This window comes from Emys orbicularis, chromosome 4 (genome assembly GCF_028017835.1).
Source record: "Emys orbicularis isolate rEmyOrb1 chromosome 4, rEmyOrb1.hap1, whole genome shotgun sequence".
Classification (NCBI taxonomy): Eukaryota; Metazoa; Chordata; order Testudines; family Emydidae; genus Emys; species Emys orbicularis.
In genome coordinates this window covers 156,052,780-156,073,309 of record NC_088686.1, presented here as the reverse complement: position 1 = coordinate 156,073,309, position 20,530 = coordinate 156,052,780, and the positions used below count along the sequence as shown (strand labels likewise).

The 20,530-nt window shown below is 45.3% G+C and overlaps 1 protein-coding gene and 1 pseudogene across 1 annotated transcript; both read left to right on the top strand.

Moving 5' to 3' along the window:
* LOC135877972 (up-regulator of cell proliferation-like) overlaps nucleotides 1-20,530 on the top strand; it is a 778,396-nt pseudogene that overhangs the window by 724,276 nt on the left and 33,590 nt on the right.
* Nucleotides 12,549-19,814, top strand: LOC135877096 (olfactory receptor 5AR1-like). The gene is made up of 2 exons (XM_065402447.1): nucleotides 12,549-13,456; nucleotides 19,757-19,814. The coding sequence occupies exons 1-2, from the start codon at nucleotides 12,549-12,551 to the stop codon at nucleotides 19,812-19,814; spliced, it is 966 nt and encodes a 321-aa protein (XP_065258519.1).

Here is a 20,530-nt window from a genome sequence, read left to right as displayed (position 1 = left end):
GAAAATCCACCAGTTTATCCCTTATCCTAGATGAGTGCCGTAACCACTGGGCTACTGGCTAATAAATTTGTTAGTCTCTAAGGTGCCACAAGTACTCCTATTCTTTTCACTGGGCTACTGGCTATTCATGGGTTGGGCTTCTCTATCTCTCATTTTCTGTGAAGTTTTTCCAGAAGACCAGGTTTCATCCCAATATAGAATGGGAAAATATTTTGAAATCTTGAAAATGTTCAGGGGATGGGAAATCTTTTTCCTACCCATGTCTACTCTGTACCCACTGCCATAGGGATTGAGGAATACCCAAGCTGAAATCACACCTTGGAATGGTGCATAGATATACCCAATCAGAAAAAAACCCTATTTTTAGAACCTGTTACGGTCCTTATGTTAGCTAGCACTTATGGTTACCTAAATGTATTATTGCCCTTTGATGCCAGTGACTCTATAAAGTTGAGCAGATCTTTCCATTTAATATCTAGCCTTCAGGAAGAAAAAAGACATTCAGTGACATGAATGTCTCTACAGGTACATACTATCCCTGCAACATCTTTCTGCTGGGGATTCACAGTGTGGGACACAGATCCTTCGTAGGACCCTTGCTCTGAGTTTCAGTGGTGCCAAGTGCCATCAACTCCCACTGACATTGTTGGAAGCCGGAAGAGAAAACCAGTGTAAATGAAAACATCCTATACCATTCGTTATTGTCTATACATTTACAAGAGATGATTTCCCTCCTTTCCAAACTAATCCGATTAACAACAGAGAGGGTGTGCGGGGGAGACAGGGATGGCAAAGGCCTGTGCCCTAAGGGACATTTCTGGCATGGGAACGATTCAGATTTGGACAGTCTCTCATATTGTGACGGAATCTCTGCATGTATTTAATTGAATGCAAAACAGTGCACAGTGTGCTGTGTTTCTGTGCGGAGACCGTGCACTAGCTCCAGGGGGAAGTGTGTGCATAACCCATAGTACATTCCCCAAGACACACTATTTCACAGGAGCAGTCAGAGTTATTGCAAGGAATCCACACATGGTCCCTTTTTGGCTCCTGTTTACTTGCAAATTTAGATTTTTCCCCCCTCATACCATGGTGACACAGTTGATTTTTCTGGGATTCATGGACCACCCAGAGCTGCAGGTCCCACTCTTCATGTTGTTCCTACCAAGCTATATTATCATCCTGGTAGGGAATCTTGCGATGATTGTTTTCATCAGGATTGACTCCCATCTTCACACCCCTAGGTGCTTCTTCCTCTGTAATCTGTCCATTGTAGATATTGGTTATTCCTCTGTCATTGCACCTAGGATGCGCATGAGTTCTGTAGCAGAGAGTAATAGAATCATTTCATTCACTGAATGCGCTGTGCAATTTTTCTTTGTCTGTGTCTTTGCGACCAATGAATGATGCCTTCTGGCCACCATGGCCTCTGACCGCTTTACAGTCATCTGTAACCCACTGCTCTAGAGGGTCATCATGTCCAGGAAACTGTGCACTGATAGTTGTTGTGTCTTTGTGAATTCAACTGCCCGAACAATTTCTATATTCAGCTTGTCTTTCTGTCACCCCAGTGTCAGCAATCATTTCTTCTGTGACATCCCTCCCCATCCTTAACCTGTCCTGCTCTGACATACACCACACAGATGTTATTCATTTCACCTTGTCGACTATATTTGTCATGATTACTATCCTAGCTGTTCTAGTCTCTTATATGTACATCCTCGTAGCCATCTGTGGTCAGATGTTGGCTGGGTGTGTGTTCTTTCAGTGTGCGGTCCTAGCTCTGTGAAGATAGCAGAGATAGCAGACCTCAATTAAACAGCCCAATAAATCCACAGATTCGATTTTCAGCGAAGGCACCCGGCCAGGTTTACTGTCAACAAAGCCCGGTAATAGCGCCTGGATGGAGAGTAAGACATGTTTGCTCGTGACAATGGACGCAGCTCAGTCAGTGGCAGGACTTTCCACTGTTCCCTAGGCTGGCCAAAGACACTCCCTCTGAGATACAACTTTATACACCAATACAAACAAGTTACGTATTGCCCCTGACATATCAGAGTGACACCCTCTGACGTATTAAGGTGCCACCCATTGACGGGTCCAAGGGCTGCCCATTACCTTGTACATGTTGGTTTGATTAAAACATCTCTATCCATCATGATATCATCCTGACCTTATCCTTAAGATGGGTCAGCGTGCTCCTGTTATCTCTGGGGAATGTGTTTGGTATCAAGGTGTTCTGGTGCCATCTTTCTGGAATGTGTTGGCGTATATATTCTTGTGCCTACCACTACTGAAGCATGTGTGTTTCTGCAATATCAGCCCTGTTCTTGCCAGATTCTGTGAACGAGGCCTGCCTCTTGCTCACAGCTTGGCTTTGCTTTATATCTGCAAAGTTTTGATTACTTTAGCTCAGGCCTCACACCAGGCCTCTGATACACGGCCTTATGTTTCAGGCCATCTTCTTACTACACCATCCTGAAGATCCACTCTGTTAAGGGAGACTCAAACCCTTCTGTACCTGTGCCTCTCACCTGACAGCTGTCACTACCTTCTACAGTACTCTGATTTTATGTATTTATGACCTGGTTCTGGCTACACCTTGGACCAAGACAACATCATCTGTGTTCCCTATGCTGAACCCCCTGATCTACAGCCTGAGAAACAAGGAGGTGAAGGACGCCATTAGAAGGATGATATACAGGAAGATATTTTCTCAATAAATATCATTATTGATTTTTTTTTTTAAAAATCAATAAACAGCTGTGAGAGAGGGGCAAGTTCTCTGTGTCACCATCCTGATTTCTCTGATTGCACCAAAAATGATTGTGCATAATGCGGGCTCGTTAATATTGGCAATCCCAATAGGAACATAAGACAGGAAGTGACCCCCCCTCCCCAGGTCATTGAGTCCAGTCTACTGCTGTTGCAGGCAGCAACATGATAAAATCCCATTCATAAACTTATTCAGTTCCACTTTAAATCTAGTTAGGTTGTATAACTCCACTAGCTCTAGAGGGAGTTTGTTCCTGAACCTCACTCCTCTGATGGTTAGAAACCTTCTTCCACTTTCCAGACTAACTTTATTCATGGCCATTTTATACCCATAAATAAGAAACAGGCCAGGGCTAGCTGACCCTGGTTTCAATCCACCGACCACTGGGTTATTATGGGAGTAGCACACTTCCAGCATTCTACTGAGAGGGTGTCTGCAGTTTTGTTGTAATCAGTAAGGCCAGACCTCAAGAAATTCTGTTTGTAAATCACAGGCCTCTTATACTTGATTTAAAGGTGAATTGCAGTTACCATTAGTGCTTTAGGTTGGGTGCCCTCTGTAGGTAAAAGGATGCTGAAATCATACAAATACCTGAGCTATTCTGAAATTGCATCTCAATAGAGGACGCAGTTAAATATACAGGCCCATACATTTTATATTCTCTCTCGTTAGACTGTGCTCAACTCCCAGTGTGCTAAGATCACAGAATCTCCATTCCAGCACTACCGTTACAGAATTTTAAGGAGGCCAGGACTGCAGAGAACAGCACATCTCAATCATGTGGGATCAGAGAGAGAACTCAGGGCCTGGTATGTGGAAAATATTTCCATAAAACTCATAGATCATGTGAAATTCACTCTGATTCCAGTGCAGACTCAGATATGGACCTATAAAAAGTCAGGGAGGGTTATGGACAAAGTTGACAATGCAGATGATTCTTAGGGAGAACTGATTAAACAACGTCAGAATAACCACTGCATGGGCCGCTGACAAAATGCCAAGAAGGAAACAGACCATTGCCTAATATACCATTGTTTTCATTCTCCAATTGGTGGAGACTGAATTGTCTATAGAAGGTAGATCAAGAACATCTCTTCTCCGGTCTCATAACACAAGAACAGGAGAAAAATCAATCAAATTAAAAGTTAGGAAATTCAAAATCAAGACAAGGAAGTCAATTTTCACAAAATGTATGATTATTCTAGGGAACTCATTGCCACAAGAAGTAATTGTGGTCAAGAATTTAGTGAGGTTCAAAAAGGGATAGGATATTTATATGCATATGCAGAATATCAAGAGTTATAATTAAAGAAAATATTTTTGGGAGAGAGATTAAATCTCATGCTTGAAGGTTTAAACTAATCTCTAACTATTGGAGATTAGGAGGAGACCTAATGTTGGGGGCAGATTCTCCCACATCTGCCTACTGTGAGGTTCTTACACTTTCCTTAGAAGCATATGGTATAAGCCACTGCCATAGACAGGCTATTGGACTAGATAAACCTTGTGTCTGATCCTGTCTGCTAATCCCTATGTTTCTGAGACAGAGGGGAACTGGTAGCTTCTACAGGTTAGTTCAGTCATGGAACAAGAGTCTGCCCCCAGAACTTCCCCACACTCTGCAGGGTTATGATTAGGAAGCTGTGAACATAAGACAATTCACACTTGCCCCTGTGGATGGGGATCCCGGTCGTTGGCGGGCAGGATCGAACCTAGGACCTCTGCAGCTTAGTGCATGAGCCTCTACCACATGAGCTAAAAGCCACATGGCTCTTAATTAAGGCTGTAGGGCACACTCATTAATCTCTCTCTAAGTGGTCTCAGGGCCACCAGATGGGACAGAACACCACACCCAGGAGGTGTGTGGGTTACATATCTACACCAGGTTACAAGTTAAAGACATTATCCGCCAAAGAGCCAGACCACTGCCCCAATCAGGGGTTTGAGCCCCTATGTCATTTATGTGCTTTGGGAAATCCTATGAGCATAAGGGCCAGATCCTCTTCTTGTATAAATGTATGAAGCTCCACTGGCTTCAATGGAATGACACCAATTTTGACCAGTTATGGTTCTGATCCAATGCCTTCAGTAGAGCTCCACCTATTTACTAAAGCTGGGGGTCTCACCCATTAGCGCCAATGGAGCTAATGCTGATTTTCACCTGCTGGGGATCTGGCCCCATTGATTGCAATGTAGTGATGCTAGCTTACATGAACTGGAGCTGGAGCACAATTCATTTCAGTGGAGCAAAGATGATTTACACTCGCTGGAGATATAGCCACCTCGATTTAAGTGGCACTCCATCAAGTTACATTAGCTGGGGTTTCTGGCCCATTAACATCAGTGGAGTGATGCTGATTTACACTAGCTGAGAATCTGGCCAATTGTGTTTCACTTAACCATCAGTTTCAACACTGATTTATATTAATGTTGCATTGACGTAAAACACTCTGAGGATTGCACTGTTTTTTCCAGATTAAATCGGAGATTCTGGTTATTTCCCTAACATCGTTTTTTGCCTTTTTAATGGCAGATTTTGATACCCTTATCCACACTTTTTCAGCAGGTAGTCCTGCGGAAGTCAGTGAGACCAATCTCAGAGTAAGAGGCTATTCAGTGTAAGGACATCAGAATCGAGCCTATAGTTTCGAGATGCCCTAACATATTGCTATGTATCAGATAAAGCCCCTTCTTGTCTGTCTTGTGTGCATTAAAATTCTTCTTAGTTTATTTGGAGCCTAAGCCTATCTTGCTTTACTTGCACTGAGTAGTACTTGATTTCATTGAGGCTACTGGTATGAGTAAGTACCAGTCAATGTGAGCAAGGATCATAGACTCACGCCCACAGTGATCTGGTTTAATCTGTCATGACTTTGGACAAATGGGCCAAATGTAGCCCTGGCATAAAAGAATGATGCCAGAGATGAATTTGGCCTGAAAGTGAAGATATTGAAAGGGGAAAAAAAGGGACAGAGAGTAAATGCTATTGTCCAGCACTGGTTATGCCAGTAATGTTCATGTTGACATAATTCCCCAAAGTTAGGAGAACTTTGTAGAAAGCATCCATTATTATGGATTATAATAAGCTGCTGTGGGCCTCATTAAAACATTGTTTTTTGAGCAATTCTGTCATTATCTAATTAGGGAAGAAAATGTATTGGGAATAGTTAGGAAAACAACATATGACTCATTACACAGATATAATGTCAATATTAACACTTGCTCTGCCAGAGTAATGAATAAGTAAACATATTTGTAGTTTAACTGGAGTTAAGAAATTAGCCGAGATAGTTTGTACAGGGGCACCTTCTCCCGGAGAACAGCTGTGTATAAAAAAATATCTGCCCCTTCTCACTAAAATCAATCTGAAAAAACTATACCAGCCCCCTTGTCATTCATTAAGGGCCTGAGCATTGACCATTGGACTCAATGGAGTCTTTCCATAGACTCCAGGGCATATTAGTTCAGTACCATAGATCCCAGTCCTGAGCATTCTTATGTGAGTGCTTCAATTTACGCATGTGAGTAATCCCTTTGACGTCAATTGGACTACTTGCATGAGTAAAATTAAGCACATGCACATGTGTTTGCAGGATTAGGGAACTTGGAAAGCACAAGCAAGGTGGTCAACACAAATGCTTCAAAGACAACCTAAAACAGAATCTCAACTCATGCAACATAAATATAGATAAGTTTGAAGACACAGCCAAGGAGAGACCTGAAAGGACAACAACTATCAAACCGTTTGAGAAAGACACACAAGAAAAACTGATTGAAAAAACGGTCAAGCATCATGCCAAGTCTTCATCGGGAGCCTGCTTATTTCTAAGTGACATCCATTAAAATCTTGCTCCTTGCAAATTGGGCTTTACAGCCACAAGGGAGCATACGAGATGCCATGATGTCATTGCTGGATACAATGGACGGCCATACGTTCTCTCCCCAGATGTGTTCAAAGATGATGTTCACAGAATTTTGGGTCAGAGAATTTTAAGACGTTTCAGCTACACCCACAAAGGCACGTTAGGTAACTAATTGCCATTTGAGACGTATAAGTCCAACATTTAGGTGCTACTGAGGCTCAAAGGCACAAAAGGGCTGTTAGATTCCTAGTTCTAGGAATCTAACACTTCCGAAGAAGTGGGTTGTAGCCCACGAAAGCTTATGCTCTAATAAATTTGTTAGTCTCTAAGGTGCCACAAGTACTCCTGTTCTTTTTGCGGATACAGACTAACACGGCTACTACTCTGAAACTAGTTCCCACAGATGCTCATTGGGAGCTGAGTGATTATCTAACCTTTGTGCTTTTGGAATATCCCTCCTTTGGCTACGTCTACACTTGCATGCATACTTGGATAGTTGACTGTGTACATGCTCCTGCATATTCCTCAGACCTGCGTGTAGTGTCCACATATACTGTGCTGGAGAGAGGTAAAACCCTGTGTAGACCACATACCTGCATCCACACTGCCACTTTTGTTCTGCCAGAGCAGCGCTACCACTTCAGAGGCAGTATCCCAGGGTTCTGTGCCTCACAGGAGACACTCTAGGAACTGCCTTTCTGAGTGCAGTTGCCACGGCCCATCCCTTTTACACATTTGCCCATGGCAGTACCCGCTCATCTCTCCCTCTGGCCACACTGGGTGGAAGACATGGAAGGATGGTGGTTCTGCTCCTGCTCCTTGTTAGCAGGTTTTCTCTTCACCCTCTCACGCCCCCGGTTCTCGTTATGCAGACAGAAAGCTGACCAGAAGCCCAAAGTGCAGATAATGCAATGTTTATTGGGTTTAGTTTCCAGCAAACATGTCCCATAACTCTGAGGTCACAGAACCTTGTTTCCCAGTGTCCTGTTCCCCACCTCCTCAGTAGGTATAATTATACCTGCAATGCACGCCCACCGTCCCACCCCTTACAACTTATGATCACGCTCCGTTTCGGAGGGTCATGGGTCTGGGGGTCTTCATCCCACCCCTTTTGTGCCCCATGGGAGGGATAAGGAGTGAGGTTGTGCTACAGTCAGGGGCAGGCATTTCTCTGGCCTTTTAGTGTTTTACATTCCCCCCAATCACCCTTTGCCCCTCCGACTGGTTGTTTGACCTTGCCTTGAGATAGGACTTGAGGCAGTCTTCAAGTGTGTGCTCATATATTACACTCCCACCATGCCCAGTAACACTTTTACTGCTCTTATCTGTTCCCATTATACTAACAAACCCATCTGACTTAGGCAAAAGCAGCATACATGATGTCTGTCTTTGTCCTTAGTAAGGGTCCCTTTATTCACACATATTAGTAAGAATCTGTGTATATATATATCTATCTATCAAAAAATCAAACAGGCAAACAAAACTTAAAATACTATCTCAGGTGAAAATACAAGCCAGTATCCTACATTGGCACTCGCACTCCTAACACTCCTTCTTGAGGGACGAGTGTTCATGAGGTGGGCAGGGCAATTGGCAAGATGCTGGGTGGAATCTGGACAGAACTTTCTGACATGACAAAGATGGCTGACCATGATGGGTGACTAACAATCTGCTCTGGCACCATGGAACAGATATGGTGACTGCCAGTATTGCCAAGGTATGGCCATGGATGGACCGCCACTTCTGGTCCAGGAGAACCAGCATGGTGTCGTGAGATTGCATGATTTTGGAAAACTGGGATGACGAACGATGGCTTCAGAACTTCAGAATGTGTGATGAGATCACCCCAACCCTCGAGTGCCACAAGCTTCGATTTAGGAAAGCCATGCCAGTGCCAAAGCGAATAGTTATTGCCCTGGGGAAGCTGGCGATACCTGACCAGCTCAGACAACATTTCCAGTTCCGAGGAAGGACTGGAGGCTAATAATGGTAAGATCCAGGTAGTACTGTGTTTTTTTTTTAAATAAATATTTACATTGCCTCCCGGGGGTGGTGGGAAAGGGGTTTGGTTCCTTCCAGGGCCTGAGAAAGAGCTCGATGTACGCTCAAAAGCTGGTCTCTCTCTCACCAACAGAAGTTGGTCCAATAAAAGCTATTACCTCACCCACCTTGTCTCTCTCTCAAGTTGAGAACTGGAAGCCTGCAAGGTGTACGAGTGAAAAATCAGTTATTGACTCGGCTCTATTTATATGGCCCCATCACCAGAGTATCTCAGAAGCTTTAATATATTTATCCTCACAACATCCTTGTGAGGTAGGGAAGCGTTAATTTCCCCAATCTGCAGGAACAGAAAGACTAAATGGTTTGCCCTACATCACACAGAAAGACTATGATGGAGAAAGGAAATGACCATGTCTCCGGAGTATCAGGCTAGTGTGCAAGGCACTGGAGGGATTGTTCAGGTTTCCTGCCTGAGAAAAATAGCTGGTTCACTTTGAAAAAAGAGATAAAAGAATCACCAGGGAGTTTGCACAGGTTTTGTAGGCAACACAATTATGTGCAGTTATTCCCAGGGGACATGAAAGATGTTCTAATAATCCCACCTGTGCCTGGCCTCATGTTCATATTCGGCAGCACTCCAAGGATTCTGTCCCAATATGCCACCAAAACAAATATAAACAACCCCTCCGACCTCCAAAAACAATCCCCTTTGGGATCAAGAACATCAGACATCTCCCTCTTGTAGGTTTGTCGTTTAAGCTCCAAAGGAGATGGTATAAATTTTCTCCTTTGGTTCCGACATGTGGATACAATTGTCATTTAGAGCTAATTCACGTGGAGATCAGACTCACTGAAATCAGATTCCTGATTATCTGAACAGCACATTTATATTGTTTTTTTCTGTTGCAGGATAAGCACAGTGACAAGGGAAATGATGCCCATGCCGCTCGCATTCTGAGAAAGGGAAGCGATTACTTAGGTAAGAATAACATATTGCAAAATAGAGGGCATCTCAGAGTATTAAAACTTTTATTTCTATTTTTTTGAAAATGTATTTTGATTGTAAAGAAATGTGTCCAGTCAGCATATTTGCCACATGTGTCTGGGGGAGATCAAGGATGTGGATTGTTTCATTAATTTTGTACAGTGATGAGGTGCAGGTGATGGACTGTTCTGGAGGTAGATATTCTAAGAACACTAGATCCTCAGCTGGTGTCAGTTAATGTAGATCCACTGAAGTCAATTCCCATTCATGCTAGCTGAGCATCTGGCTCATCGTTCTTTATCCACAGCTGAATCAGCAAACTCCCACTCCACCTGGTCTAGTTCCTAGATTTATATTCTCTAGGTGTGGGACTAGTCACACAGGCAGACTGCTGAAGAGAGGAGCAGTGTTTTAGGGAAACCTCCCATTGTCACAGGCAGTGCATGTTCTGGTGCATGACGTAGGAGATGCACTTTCAAAAGCCATCAGTCTAACTCCTTCCCAGTCGATATACATCCTGAAAAACAATCTTTAGAAACACCAAAACTAGAGATGGTCAAAACAATTTTGATGGAGCAATTCTGTCAGAAAATGCAAATTTGACAAAAAATAACACTTTGCAGGAATGCGTTGATTTTGATTAAATTTTGGATGGGAAGATGTCTAACCAAAATATGTCTTACTTTCTCATTTTGTTTTGATAATGTCCAAATGTTTTGCTCTGATAAGGTAAAAATGTTTCATTTTGAGTCTATCGTATTGTTTTATTTCATATTTACTTTTATATTATATTAAAACTTTAATTTAATCGTCTATATTATATTAAATATATTACATTACATTATTGTTTTAAAATTACTGAAAAAATATCTTTTCAATGTTTCTGAACTGAAATTCTTGTTCGGAATTTCCATTCCTGTGAAAAGTTTGAAATGTCAACATTTCATTCTTATCTGGAATTTCAAAATTTGGATTTAACCATGGAATGGAAATTTCCTTTTCTAATGAGCTCTAATTTAAACCAATAAAGAAAATGTGTAAGGCCAGATTCACCAAGGGACTTAGGCGTTGGAATGCTCAGTGTTATACTGCCTAACTTTTAGTCCCTAGAAAATTTCCAGGATTCACAAAACCTGAGTTAGGACCCTGGGCTCCCTATGCCATGAGGGGCGGAGAGAAAGCTGACTAGGAATGGGGTCCACAAAAGCCAGCATGCTGAGTGGGGAGCTCGCCAATGGGAGAATGCCCTAAGCGCTGTCCCTCAGGAGTTCAGCACCTGAGTCCCGACTGCTGGTGATCGATGGCCAGGAGGACGGTCCTGTAGACCGGCACCTAAGCTGCTTCTTTTGAGAAATGCAAGGGAAGGAAGTGTTGGTGCTCATGCTGGCATCACCAACCTGCTAACTTTTATTCTGGTGGTAAGAGCAGTCATCCAGAGTGTGGGAGACCCAAATTCAATCCCTCCCCCCAGCTTTGTGGGGAGAAAACATTTAAACGTTGGTCTCTCATCTCTCCAGAGAGTGCCCCAACCACTGGGCTATGGGGTATTCTGATCAGGGCTCCTCCAGTCTCTTCGAATGAAGCTGTCCCACTGCGTACAAATACTTAAACGGACAATTGGCCAAAAAGAGTGTGAGAATGATTCTATAGCCTGATAGGTCGGGCCCCCGGTATAAGGAGCGGAACAGGAGAAATAGGGTAAAATTTTAGGAGGGAGTTAATTGTGTGTGACATCAGAAGCTCTGAAGTACAAACAAGGGGCCAGGCTACTGGTACACATACTCTAGAAGCTCATCGTGTAACTCTGGCAACTCAGTATGGTGAATACGAATCCCTTTCCTACAATTCTGCCTGCCTGCCACGTACCTTATCGTATGAAACTACTAGCCTGGCCCCATAAAAGGAAGTGGACAAGCACCTATGTCCTATATCCTCACCTTAGCTTGCTGTGCACAGAGTACCACTGGCCAGGGGTGGAATTAATCAACCTGGGTAACTGTATGTGAATCTAGTCATAATGCATTATATTGTAATGATACAGCACTGGGTGAGCTCTTGGCAGTCAGCACTGAGTATGGGACTTCTCTCTAGTACAGAGGTAGGCAACCTATGGCACGTGTGCCGAAGGCGGCACGCGAGCTGATTTTCAGTGGCACTCACACTGCCCAGGTCCTGGCCACTGGTCTGGGGGGCTCTGCATTTTAATTTAATTTTAAATGAAGCTTCTTAAACATTTTAAAAACCACATTTACTTTACATACAACAATAGTTTAGTTCTATATTATAGACTTCTAGAAAGAGACCTTCTAAAAACGTTAAAATGTATTACTGGCACACAAAACCTTAAATTAGAGTGAATAAATGAAGACTCAGCACACCACTTCTGAAAGGTTGCCGACCCCGATCTAGTAGAATGGTTTCAGAGGGGTAGCCATGTTACTCTGTATCAGCAAAAAGAACAAGGAGTACTTGTGGCATCTTAGCTGAAATAAATTTGTTATTCTCTAAGGTGCCACAAGTACTCCTCGTTCTTTTTGCTGTCTAGTAGAATATAAGCCTCTACCGCCCGATCATTCATTGGCCATCCCTCAATTTGAGGAGGATCTCTACCACAGATTTACATATGGGTCCTGAGATGACTCAGGAATCTAATCCTGGAACCACAAAGGTACAGACATTTCGTGGCCGGCCAGCTCTCTGCTGGGAGAAAGTTCTTTCTTTTTCCTACCGCCTGTGCTAAGAGGCCCATGGCTGTTAGTTCAAAACCCATAATGGAGTCTTAAACCTCTGTTAGATCTCACCAGAGAACCACATGGTATATGATCAGAATGACCCCAAGGAATTGATACTCAGCCTTTATTTGTCTCTTCTTTCCATGTAATGCTCACTTTCTCCCTTGTGGGGAACAGCACATCTGGGATAAATGTTGAAGGGGAATCACACCACTGTGACGGAGTTCATCTTGTTGGGATTCACGGACAACCAGCACCTGAGAGTCATGCTCTTTGTGGTGTTTCTGTTCATCTACCTGCTCATCCTGGTGGGGAATCTCGGGATGGTCACTTTAATCAGGATTGAGTCCCGGCTTCACACCCCCATGTACTTTTTCCTCAGTAACCTGGCCCTCTTAGATGTGGGATACTCCACCGTCATCGCTCCCCAGACACTGATGGCCTTTGCAGTGGAGAGCAAAGCAATTACATTCGCTGGGTGCGCTCTGCAGTTTTACTTCTTCTGCATTGCTGTGTCCTGTGAGTGCTGCCTGTTGGGTGTCATGGCGTATGATCGCTTCACAGCCATCTGCAGCCCATTGCTGTACACCGTCATCATGTCCAAGCGGTTCTGCGTGCTGCTGGTGCTGGGGTCGTACCTAGCCAGCTGGGTAAATGCAACAGTTCAGACTATATTTATATTCCGTTTGTCCTTCTGTGGATCAAACGTCATCAACCATTTCTTCTGTGATGTGCCCCCCATCCTGAAACTGGCATGCTCTGACACCCACATCACAGACACTGTTCACTTCACCTTTTCTACTGTAATTGTAACATCTAATCTCTTGACCATTGTCATCTCCTATGTGTACATTGTGGTTGCTATTCTAAGGATCAACTCCACGGAGGGCAGGCGCAAAGCCTTCTCCACCTGCACCTCCCACCTGACGACTGTCACGGTCTTCTACGGAACGGTCATTTTTATGTATTTACGGCCCAGTTCAAAGTACTCCATGGACCAGGACAAAATCATCTCTGTGTTTTATACCCTGTTGATCCCCATGCTGAACCCCCTGATCTACAGCATGAGGAACAAGGAGGTGAAAAAGGCTTTTAGGAGGCTGATAGGAAGGTTTTTTTTCTCAGTGAATGTAAAGATGGAGACTTTATTTTGAATAAATAAATGGGAGTAAGATGGAGGAGTGACTTCCCTGTGTCATTATCTTGATTTCTGTGAATCACCAGATTTGTTTGTCTTGCATCAAAAGACACTAAAGGTCAGATTTTCCAAACAGTTCTGCATCCACCCACCAGCTACTAGTTCAGCGGTTCAGCAAGAGGTCCAATTTTCCAAAGTGCTCAACTGCCAGTCAGGGACTTAAATTCAGAGTCCAGAATCATTGATCTCAATGGTAACTGCTGGATGCTGAGCACTGGGGCAGATCTGGCGCCTTCATGAGGATCCTAACTGGTGTAATAGGAAGAGAGCCTGAAACAAGAGGCCCAGTATGAGGCCTGCAGCCTGAGCAAGAGTTGCGGCTAGAAGCAAGCACTGCTCACAGGTGCAGCGTAACTCCGCCAGCCTCTCGGTCAGACTGTGCGTGTGTGTGGAAAAGTACAGCCACTGGCAGGAAAGGAGCTGAGGCTGCAAAGCAAACACCGCTAGGATGGAATCATAGGCTCCTGTATTTAGCACTAGGAGCACCTGGGACATCAAGCGCTAGAACATCCTGACACCAGAGAGAGACCCAGAACTTTCTGACCTCCTAGGTGTCGTGACATGATGAATAGAGATGTTTTGGTTATACCACCCCATACATGGAGATGGGTAGGCTTAGGTGATATCAGAGGGTGGTACATGACCACATCAGAGGGCAACGCGTCGGGGGGCAGTACAAGCCCTATTGGTAGTAGGGTATAAATAATGATTACAATAAAGCAACTTGTTCGGCCCAGGGGATGCTGGCAGGTCCGTCCAGTGATTAAGCCAGCTGTTCCATTGTATCGGAGTGCTCAAATTTGAAGGGTCTTGTAAGATATAGGACGCTTCTCATTGTGCTTCACTACAATAAACCGGGGCTCGGGTGCCTTCGTTGCTCAGCTAATCCGTGGTTGTCGATTTCTTCGATCGTGGGGTGTTGTCTCGGTTACCTGCAGAAGCTGAGACGTACACACACAGGGGCACGCACGCACGCAGCCAAACAACATCTGGCAGCGCTCTGAACGAACAGTGACCACAACTGCGAGCTGAGCAGTACTGAAAATCTGCTTCCAATGGTGGTCACTGAACACTTTAGAAAATCTGGTTGTAACCACAGAATGGTCCCACTGAAAACCTTTCTTCTCTACTGAGAGATATTACCAGTTCCAGCACCACTCCCTGTACTAAGCCTCCAGAATATATCTCATACCTAGGGCCCTACGAAACTCACAGTCCATTTTGGTAAATTTCACAGTCATAGCATTTTGAATGTCACGGTTTCAGATATTTTAAATTTTCCAGTGTTGTAACCACGGGGGTCCTGACCCAAGAGAGGGTCAGGGAGCAAAGCTATTGTAGGAGGGTCACGGTATTGCCACCTTTACTTCAGCACTGACTTCAGGGATGGGTGGCTGGAGAGTGGTGGCTATTGGCCAAGAACCCAGCTCTGAAGACCGTGTTGATGCCAGCGGCAGTGGAGAAGGAAGGGTGGCAATACCATACCCTGCCACCCTTCCTTCTCCACTGCTGCTGGCGGTGGTACTGCCTTCTGGGCTAGGTGCCTGACCAGGAGCTGCTGCTCTCCAGCTGCCCAGCTCTGCAGGCAGCATAGAAAAAAGGATGGCAACACCGCAACTCTCCTACAGTAGCCAGATTTCATGGGGGAGACCAGATTTCATGTTCTATGGTAAAATGCCCTGAATTTGGTAGGGCTCTACTCATACAGGTGGAGGTCCCAGTTCATTAAAGCACTTAAGTAAGTGTTTACATTCATCCCTATCCAGTTAAGTCTTTAAGCATGTGCTTAACTTTAAGTAAGCGCTTTATTCCCACTGACTATCTTATCTCTGGAACTATTTGAAACTATGCTGCAAAGTGCCTTATGATAAGAAAATGAACCCATTGGTAACACTGATCTATCCCTTAGCTGCTGCCCATTTTGATAACAAGAGTTCCCAACTATTTGGTTTGCATATTTTGTACCTGTAAGGATCCCAGACGACTTTGCAGCTGTTATGGACACGTATTCTTTTCCCTACGACTATATCCCACCTGCTTCTATGGGGAGGACAGAAAGGCCGTTTTTTGCTAATATAGTGTTGTCAACTCCAAACATTCACAAAACATGAACCAGGCCCCCAGAATCATTAGATTCTTGGGGGGGGGGGCGGAGGTAGAAAAACCTTGAGATTTTATATGAAGAGTAAATGTTTTGGTTTTTTATTTGCCTTCTGGGTGGTTGTTCCGCCCCCCTCCCCCCCAACATTTAGACTACACTCCGGTTTCTTTGGAACCATGAGGGCTAGAAACATTTTTTTTTTTAATGGAAGTTTTAGAGTCTAATATCTTCAAATGCCTCCAGGAGTTGAGGCTTTAATACAGCCTCCAAATATTGTGTAAACATAATCACAAGGGATGGCCGCACTGCTAAAGATATTGTCCAGCCAAATTTAGGAGTCAGGAGAAAGAAAAACAGCTGAGTATAAATTAGGGAGCTAGATGATTTTTTGTATGTAGAACTTTATTCAAAACATCCTGGAGATAATGCCCCTACGGCTGGAAGGAAAGTCTTTTAGGACTTGTATGGGTCAAAAATATTGAAGTCTCCTTTAAATGCCAGCCCCCCAAATAGAACAGGGCCCCTTCACACATACTAGAACAGCAATTCAGCCTCCTGATTTTCCAGTGCTGTTTCCTTCAAGCAAGCATCCTCGACAACCCCTGCCAGGGTTGTACCTACAATAAAGGATGTGCCCAGATGAACACCCCATACACAACTCAGGGGCATTTCAACACCCCCTAGTACACTGATAGGCTCCTGTTTCTATTGAACCTTCTATCTAGTCACCCACAGCCCTTCCTGTATCATTGATAGCCAAATGATAAAATATCTCATGGCAGTTTGGTGGCTTATACTAAAAGGTTTGTAGGGGGGTGTTCTCAACTGGGCTCTTTCTGAGTCAAATCAGAAAAAATAAAATGGAGTGATGGGTTTTCTCTTTTGCACTGCTGGATAAGGCCCCCTTTCTTCTCCGAAACCTTGCCATTTGTCACCCAGTGAGCTGGCTTGCCTTTATTATATGTACTGCATTATATTCACTGTTTTGCATTATATTCAGCAGTAATGCAAGAAACCTACAGGCCTGTATGCTGTAAGACATTAGCTTCAGCAAGTTAGCATCAGGCTTGAGGCCTAGGAACTTTGAACAGATAAAAGGTCCAACGGAAAGCCCCAAGTATTTGGGGAGCTGAAAATAGAGTTTAAGGGGAAGTTTTGACCACAGGTACATCAGTGACCCACAGAAGTGTCCTGGCAATGAACTGATATACATAAAAGGTACATGAGATAAATCTAAGGCTCGCCTGCTTGCTTGCCTATATATCTTTTCATATAAGTTTCTTATTTTCTTATGGGTTTGATTATTTGTTTTATTATAATAGGTTTATAGGTTTATATTAGAGTATATTTTGGCTGTAACACAAGAGACCTGCAGGCCACATCCTGTATGGTGAGCTAAGGCGAAGTTCGCATACAAATGTTTGGGACCTTTCACCTAGATAGATGGTGATGAGCTAAAGCATAAGGTCCATGTATGGCTGCGACCTTTACCATAGAGGTTGGGTAAAAGCAGGTTGGCATAGGGCAGGGAGGATGCAGCTAGAAGTACCTGTGGTGTGTAGTGAACTCCCATCCCTCCCTCCCCCCCACACACACACAAGAGAAGGGTTGGGGGAGCCCCAGCCAGGTCCCGATCCAAACTGGGACCTGGTTTGGAACCGTGGGGAATGGGATTGGGGTTGGGAGGTCCCAGAGCCCTCGTGGGAGGTGGCCAGGCAGGAGCCGTCCGGGTCCGGGCTGGGGGAGGTGGCAGGGGGAGGCTGCTCGTCTGCACCGGAGGCCAGGACTGCAGTGAAGCCCCGCTTGCCATTGGATTCACCCGGCTGGCTGGAGCGCGGGGTGGGGGCGCGGCACCAGGCCCAGCCCAAATTTAGTCATCAGATGCAAGAAGAGCTTCTTAAAGGAGCCACGTCCTTTGTCCCCCCGGCCCAGCACTAAGGGGGTCTGCAGTCAGTTCCTCCTGGCTGGAGGAGGGCAGAGGTCCTGGGGGAGACACCAGGTCAGGCTGAGAATGGCTAGCTTGGTCCTCAAGAAATGCTCCCCATTCACCCTCTGCGGCCAGCCGAGAAGCTGCCTGTTCCCCTACTTGTCCCCCCGCCCCAGTTCCCTCTGCCCTGACCATTAAAAAGACTCACCTGCCTGCAATGTGGGAGGCGGGAGCCTGGCTGGGAGCTGCAGGAGCCACACACACTGGGAGCGAAACAGCTGATAGGCACAGGCAGTGGCGGCTTGAGGCACCAGTGCTCCAAGCGCGTGCCTGGGGCGGCAAGCCACGGGGGGCGCCCTGCCAGTCCCTGCAAGGGCAGCCGTCAGGCCGCCTTGGGCAGCATGTCTGCGGTGGGTACGCCGAAGCCGCGGGACCGGCGGACCTCCCGCAGACATGCCGCCGAATCCACGTTAACAGCGGACCTCCTGCAGGCGTGCCACTGAATCCGCGAGACTGGGGACCTCCCGCAGGCGCGCTGCCGAAGGCTGCCTGACTGCTGTGCTTGGGGCGGCAAAAAAGCTAGAGCCGCCCCCGGGCACAGGGTTTGGAGCCTAGAGACCAGGGCACGTCTGGCTCCAGAAGTGGAGGACGCTCCCTAAACAAACGTGAGAATCCAACTAACTATTTACACAAGTACTTACAAAGTAAACTGAAGACAAGAACTCTTGGAAAAAAGAAGAGAGGGATGGAGGAAAAACAGTGAGAACCACTGAAAATCACCTTGCTGAAAAAAGAAAAGCTGTTTTAGTGATTGTCATAGGTGGTAAGAAGGAACTGAGAGGGTTTGGGGCCAGCCAGGCCCCTTGTACCAGCTCATGAGGGGCTAGAACTGGCACGATGGATACCACTGAGGGAAAAATATCTCCCGTGACTGTCCATGCAGCGCACACACCTAACATGGGTTCGGCATGTGCAAGCACCTGAAGAACAGATTTTTCTGTTCACTGGCAAGTCTGACTTTTTTTTTTTTTTTTTAATCAATTTGGATCAAACCAAAACCAACTTTTCTGAAATGTTCAGTAAATTAAAAAGTAAAAAATAAAAAAGCTGAGCCATGTGATCCAAGGGGTTCCCGGGAGACTGAGCTAGCAAACGCAGGGCTTGGGGCACTGAGTGGTGGGGCTGTGGGTGAGTGGGGAGCAGCACAGACAGAAGGACACAGAGAAGGAGCAAAGGAGACCCGGGCACAGCCAGAGAAGCAGTAGTAGCTTGAAATTGAGGGAAAAAGCTAAGGCTGTAAGATTTTGGGTGAGCAAGTTTAACATTAATGTGGATTTTTAATGTCTGCTGGGCTGGGTGCTTGTATTAGTGACAACAACAATCCATCCTGCAGTTCAAACAAAAGCTGGTGAGGTTGCTGCTGGATTTTAGATCCTATGGGCATTTTAGATCCGGGGGGAGTTCATTCCTCAGCGTTGGATGGCTCCAGGAAAGCTCTGTCTCTGGCTCACATGAGCCTGCCCCACCACCTCCTTCATTTGTCTCATTCTTCAACGGTCACGCTGCGCAGCTGAGGACATTCTGCCATTCAGTCACCCCAGCTCAGGCCTGTGGATAAGGCTGATGTTGCTAACTTTATATTCTGGGTTTAGTGTACGTGTCTTAAAGGGCTCACACACTACGTTGCTGCTGGCGGGTGAACTTATTGCACACACTAGAGGATTCTCACATCCCTCAATTCCCACCCACAAATTTCCTGTGCGCCACCATCCCATGCCCCTCAATTTCAAGGGCTCCATGTGCCTCCCATTCCTCCCATAGCAGGGGTGTTGTGTCCCCTATTCCTCACTCTCCCAATGCCTGGGTCCCCAATTCTCACCCCATAGCAGTGGCTCTGAATGTGCTCCCATTCCCTTATTTCCCCCTCATATCCCCTCACTCCCTCCATGCCAGGGTTCCCTAGTCTTCCCCCCATGAGGAGTTGTGTGTGCCCCCCATTACTCCCTCCCTCTATACCAGGGCCCCCCTTCTCCCTCAGGCCAGGAGCTCTGTCTGCCCCCCATTCCCAACTCCCCCCCCATGCTGGGGGCTCTATGTGTCCCCTTCCCCCAAACCAGGTTCCCCCAATTTCATGCTGTCTGGAGTGGCTCACAACTGTGAGTGCCAATCTCAGGTCAGACTGTCAGAAAACAGGACAGCCACCCCAAGCCGGTGGTGTAGTCTGTAATTAGATTTCACCAACCAGTAACAAATGTGAACTCCTGGATCACTGTTCCAGTCTTACCAGGGAGTCACAGACAGTCCACTTAAGTTCTCCAGCCCATCTTACCATGCAGACAAACTGGACTTAGTGATAATAGTCACATAAACCAAAAATCACATCATATCAGGTTGCTCCCAGTCCCAAGACACCAGTCACTTCCCCCTCATCGATTGGTACTCTGGATCTTACCCCAAGGACAACACTGGTAGCCAATTCTATAGTTAACTAACTATAGGTTTATTAGCTGAGAAAAGAAATGAGAGTTACTGAGAGGTTAAAGCAGGTAAAATACATTAACAGGTGAGTCAAAGTTTGTAAACCCAAAAGGATAACAGAGATGTAGTAATCTGCCAGTTCAGGGCCACCCTGAATAACTCTGGGGATCTCCGTCTTCTCGGTTAGTTATTCCACCCTGTTAGAATCCAAACAGTCCAGAGATAAAGGATCTTCCTTTGAATCAGTACTTATAGCTTCTTCTCCACACAACAATCAGAGAAGTGTTCTTACTCACCCAATGGCCAATTGCTTTGAATTTAGCACTCTTCATTTGCATTCAATGAGTTATTTAATTACAAGCTTAGACATAATATAACTGCCCGCCTTTACATTATAATAAGAATAGATAAATGAAAACAATACAAGTAACATTCCATTAGTTTCATGAAGTTCTAACATCTGAATACA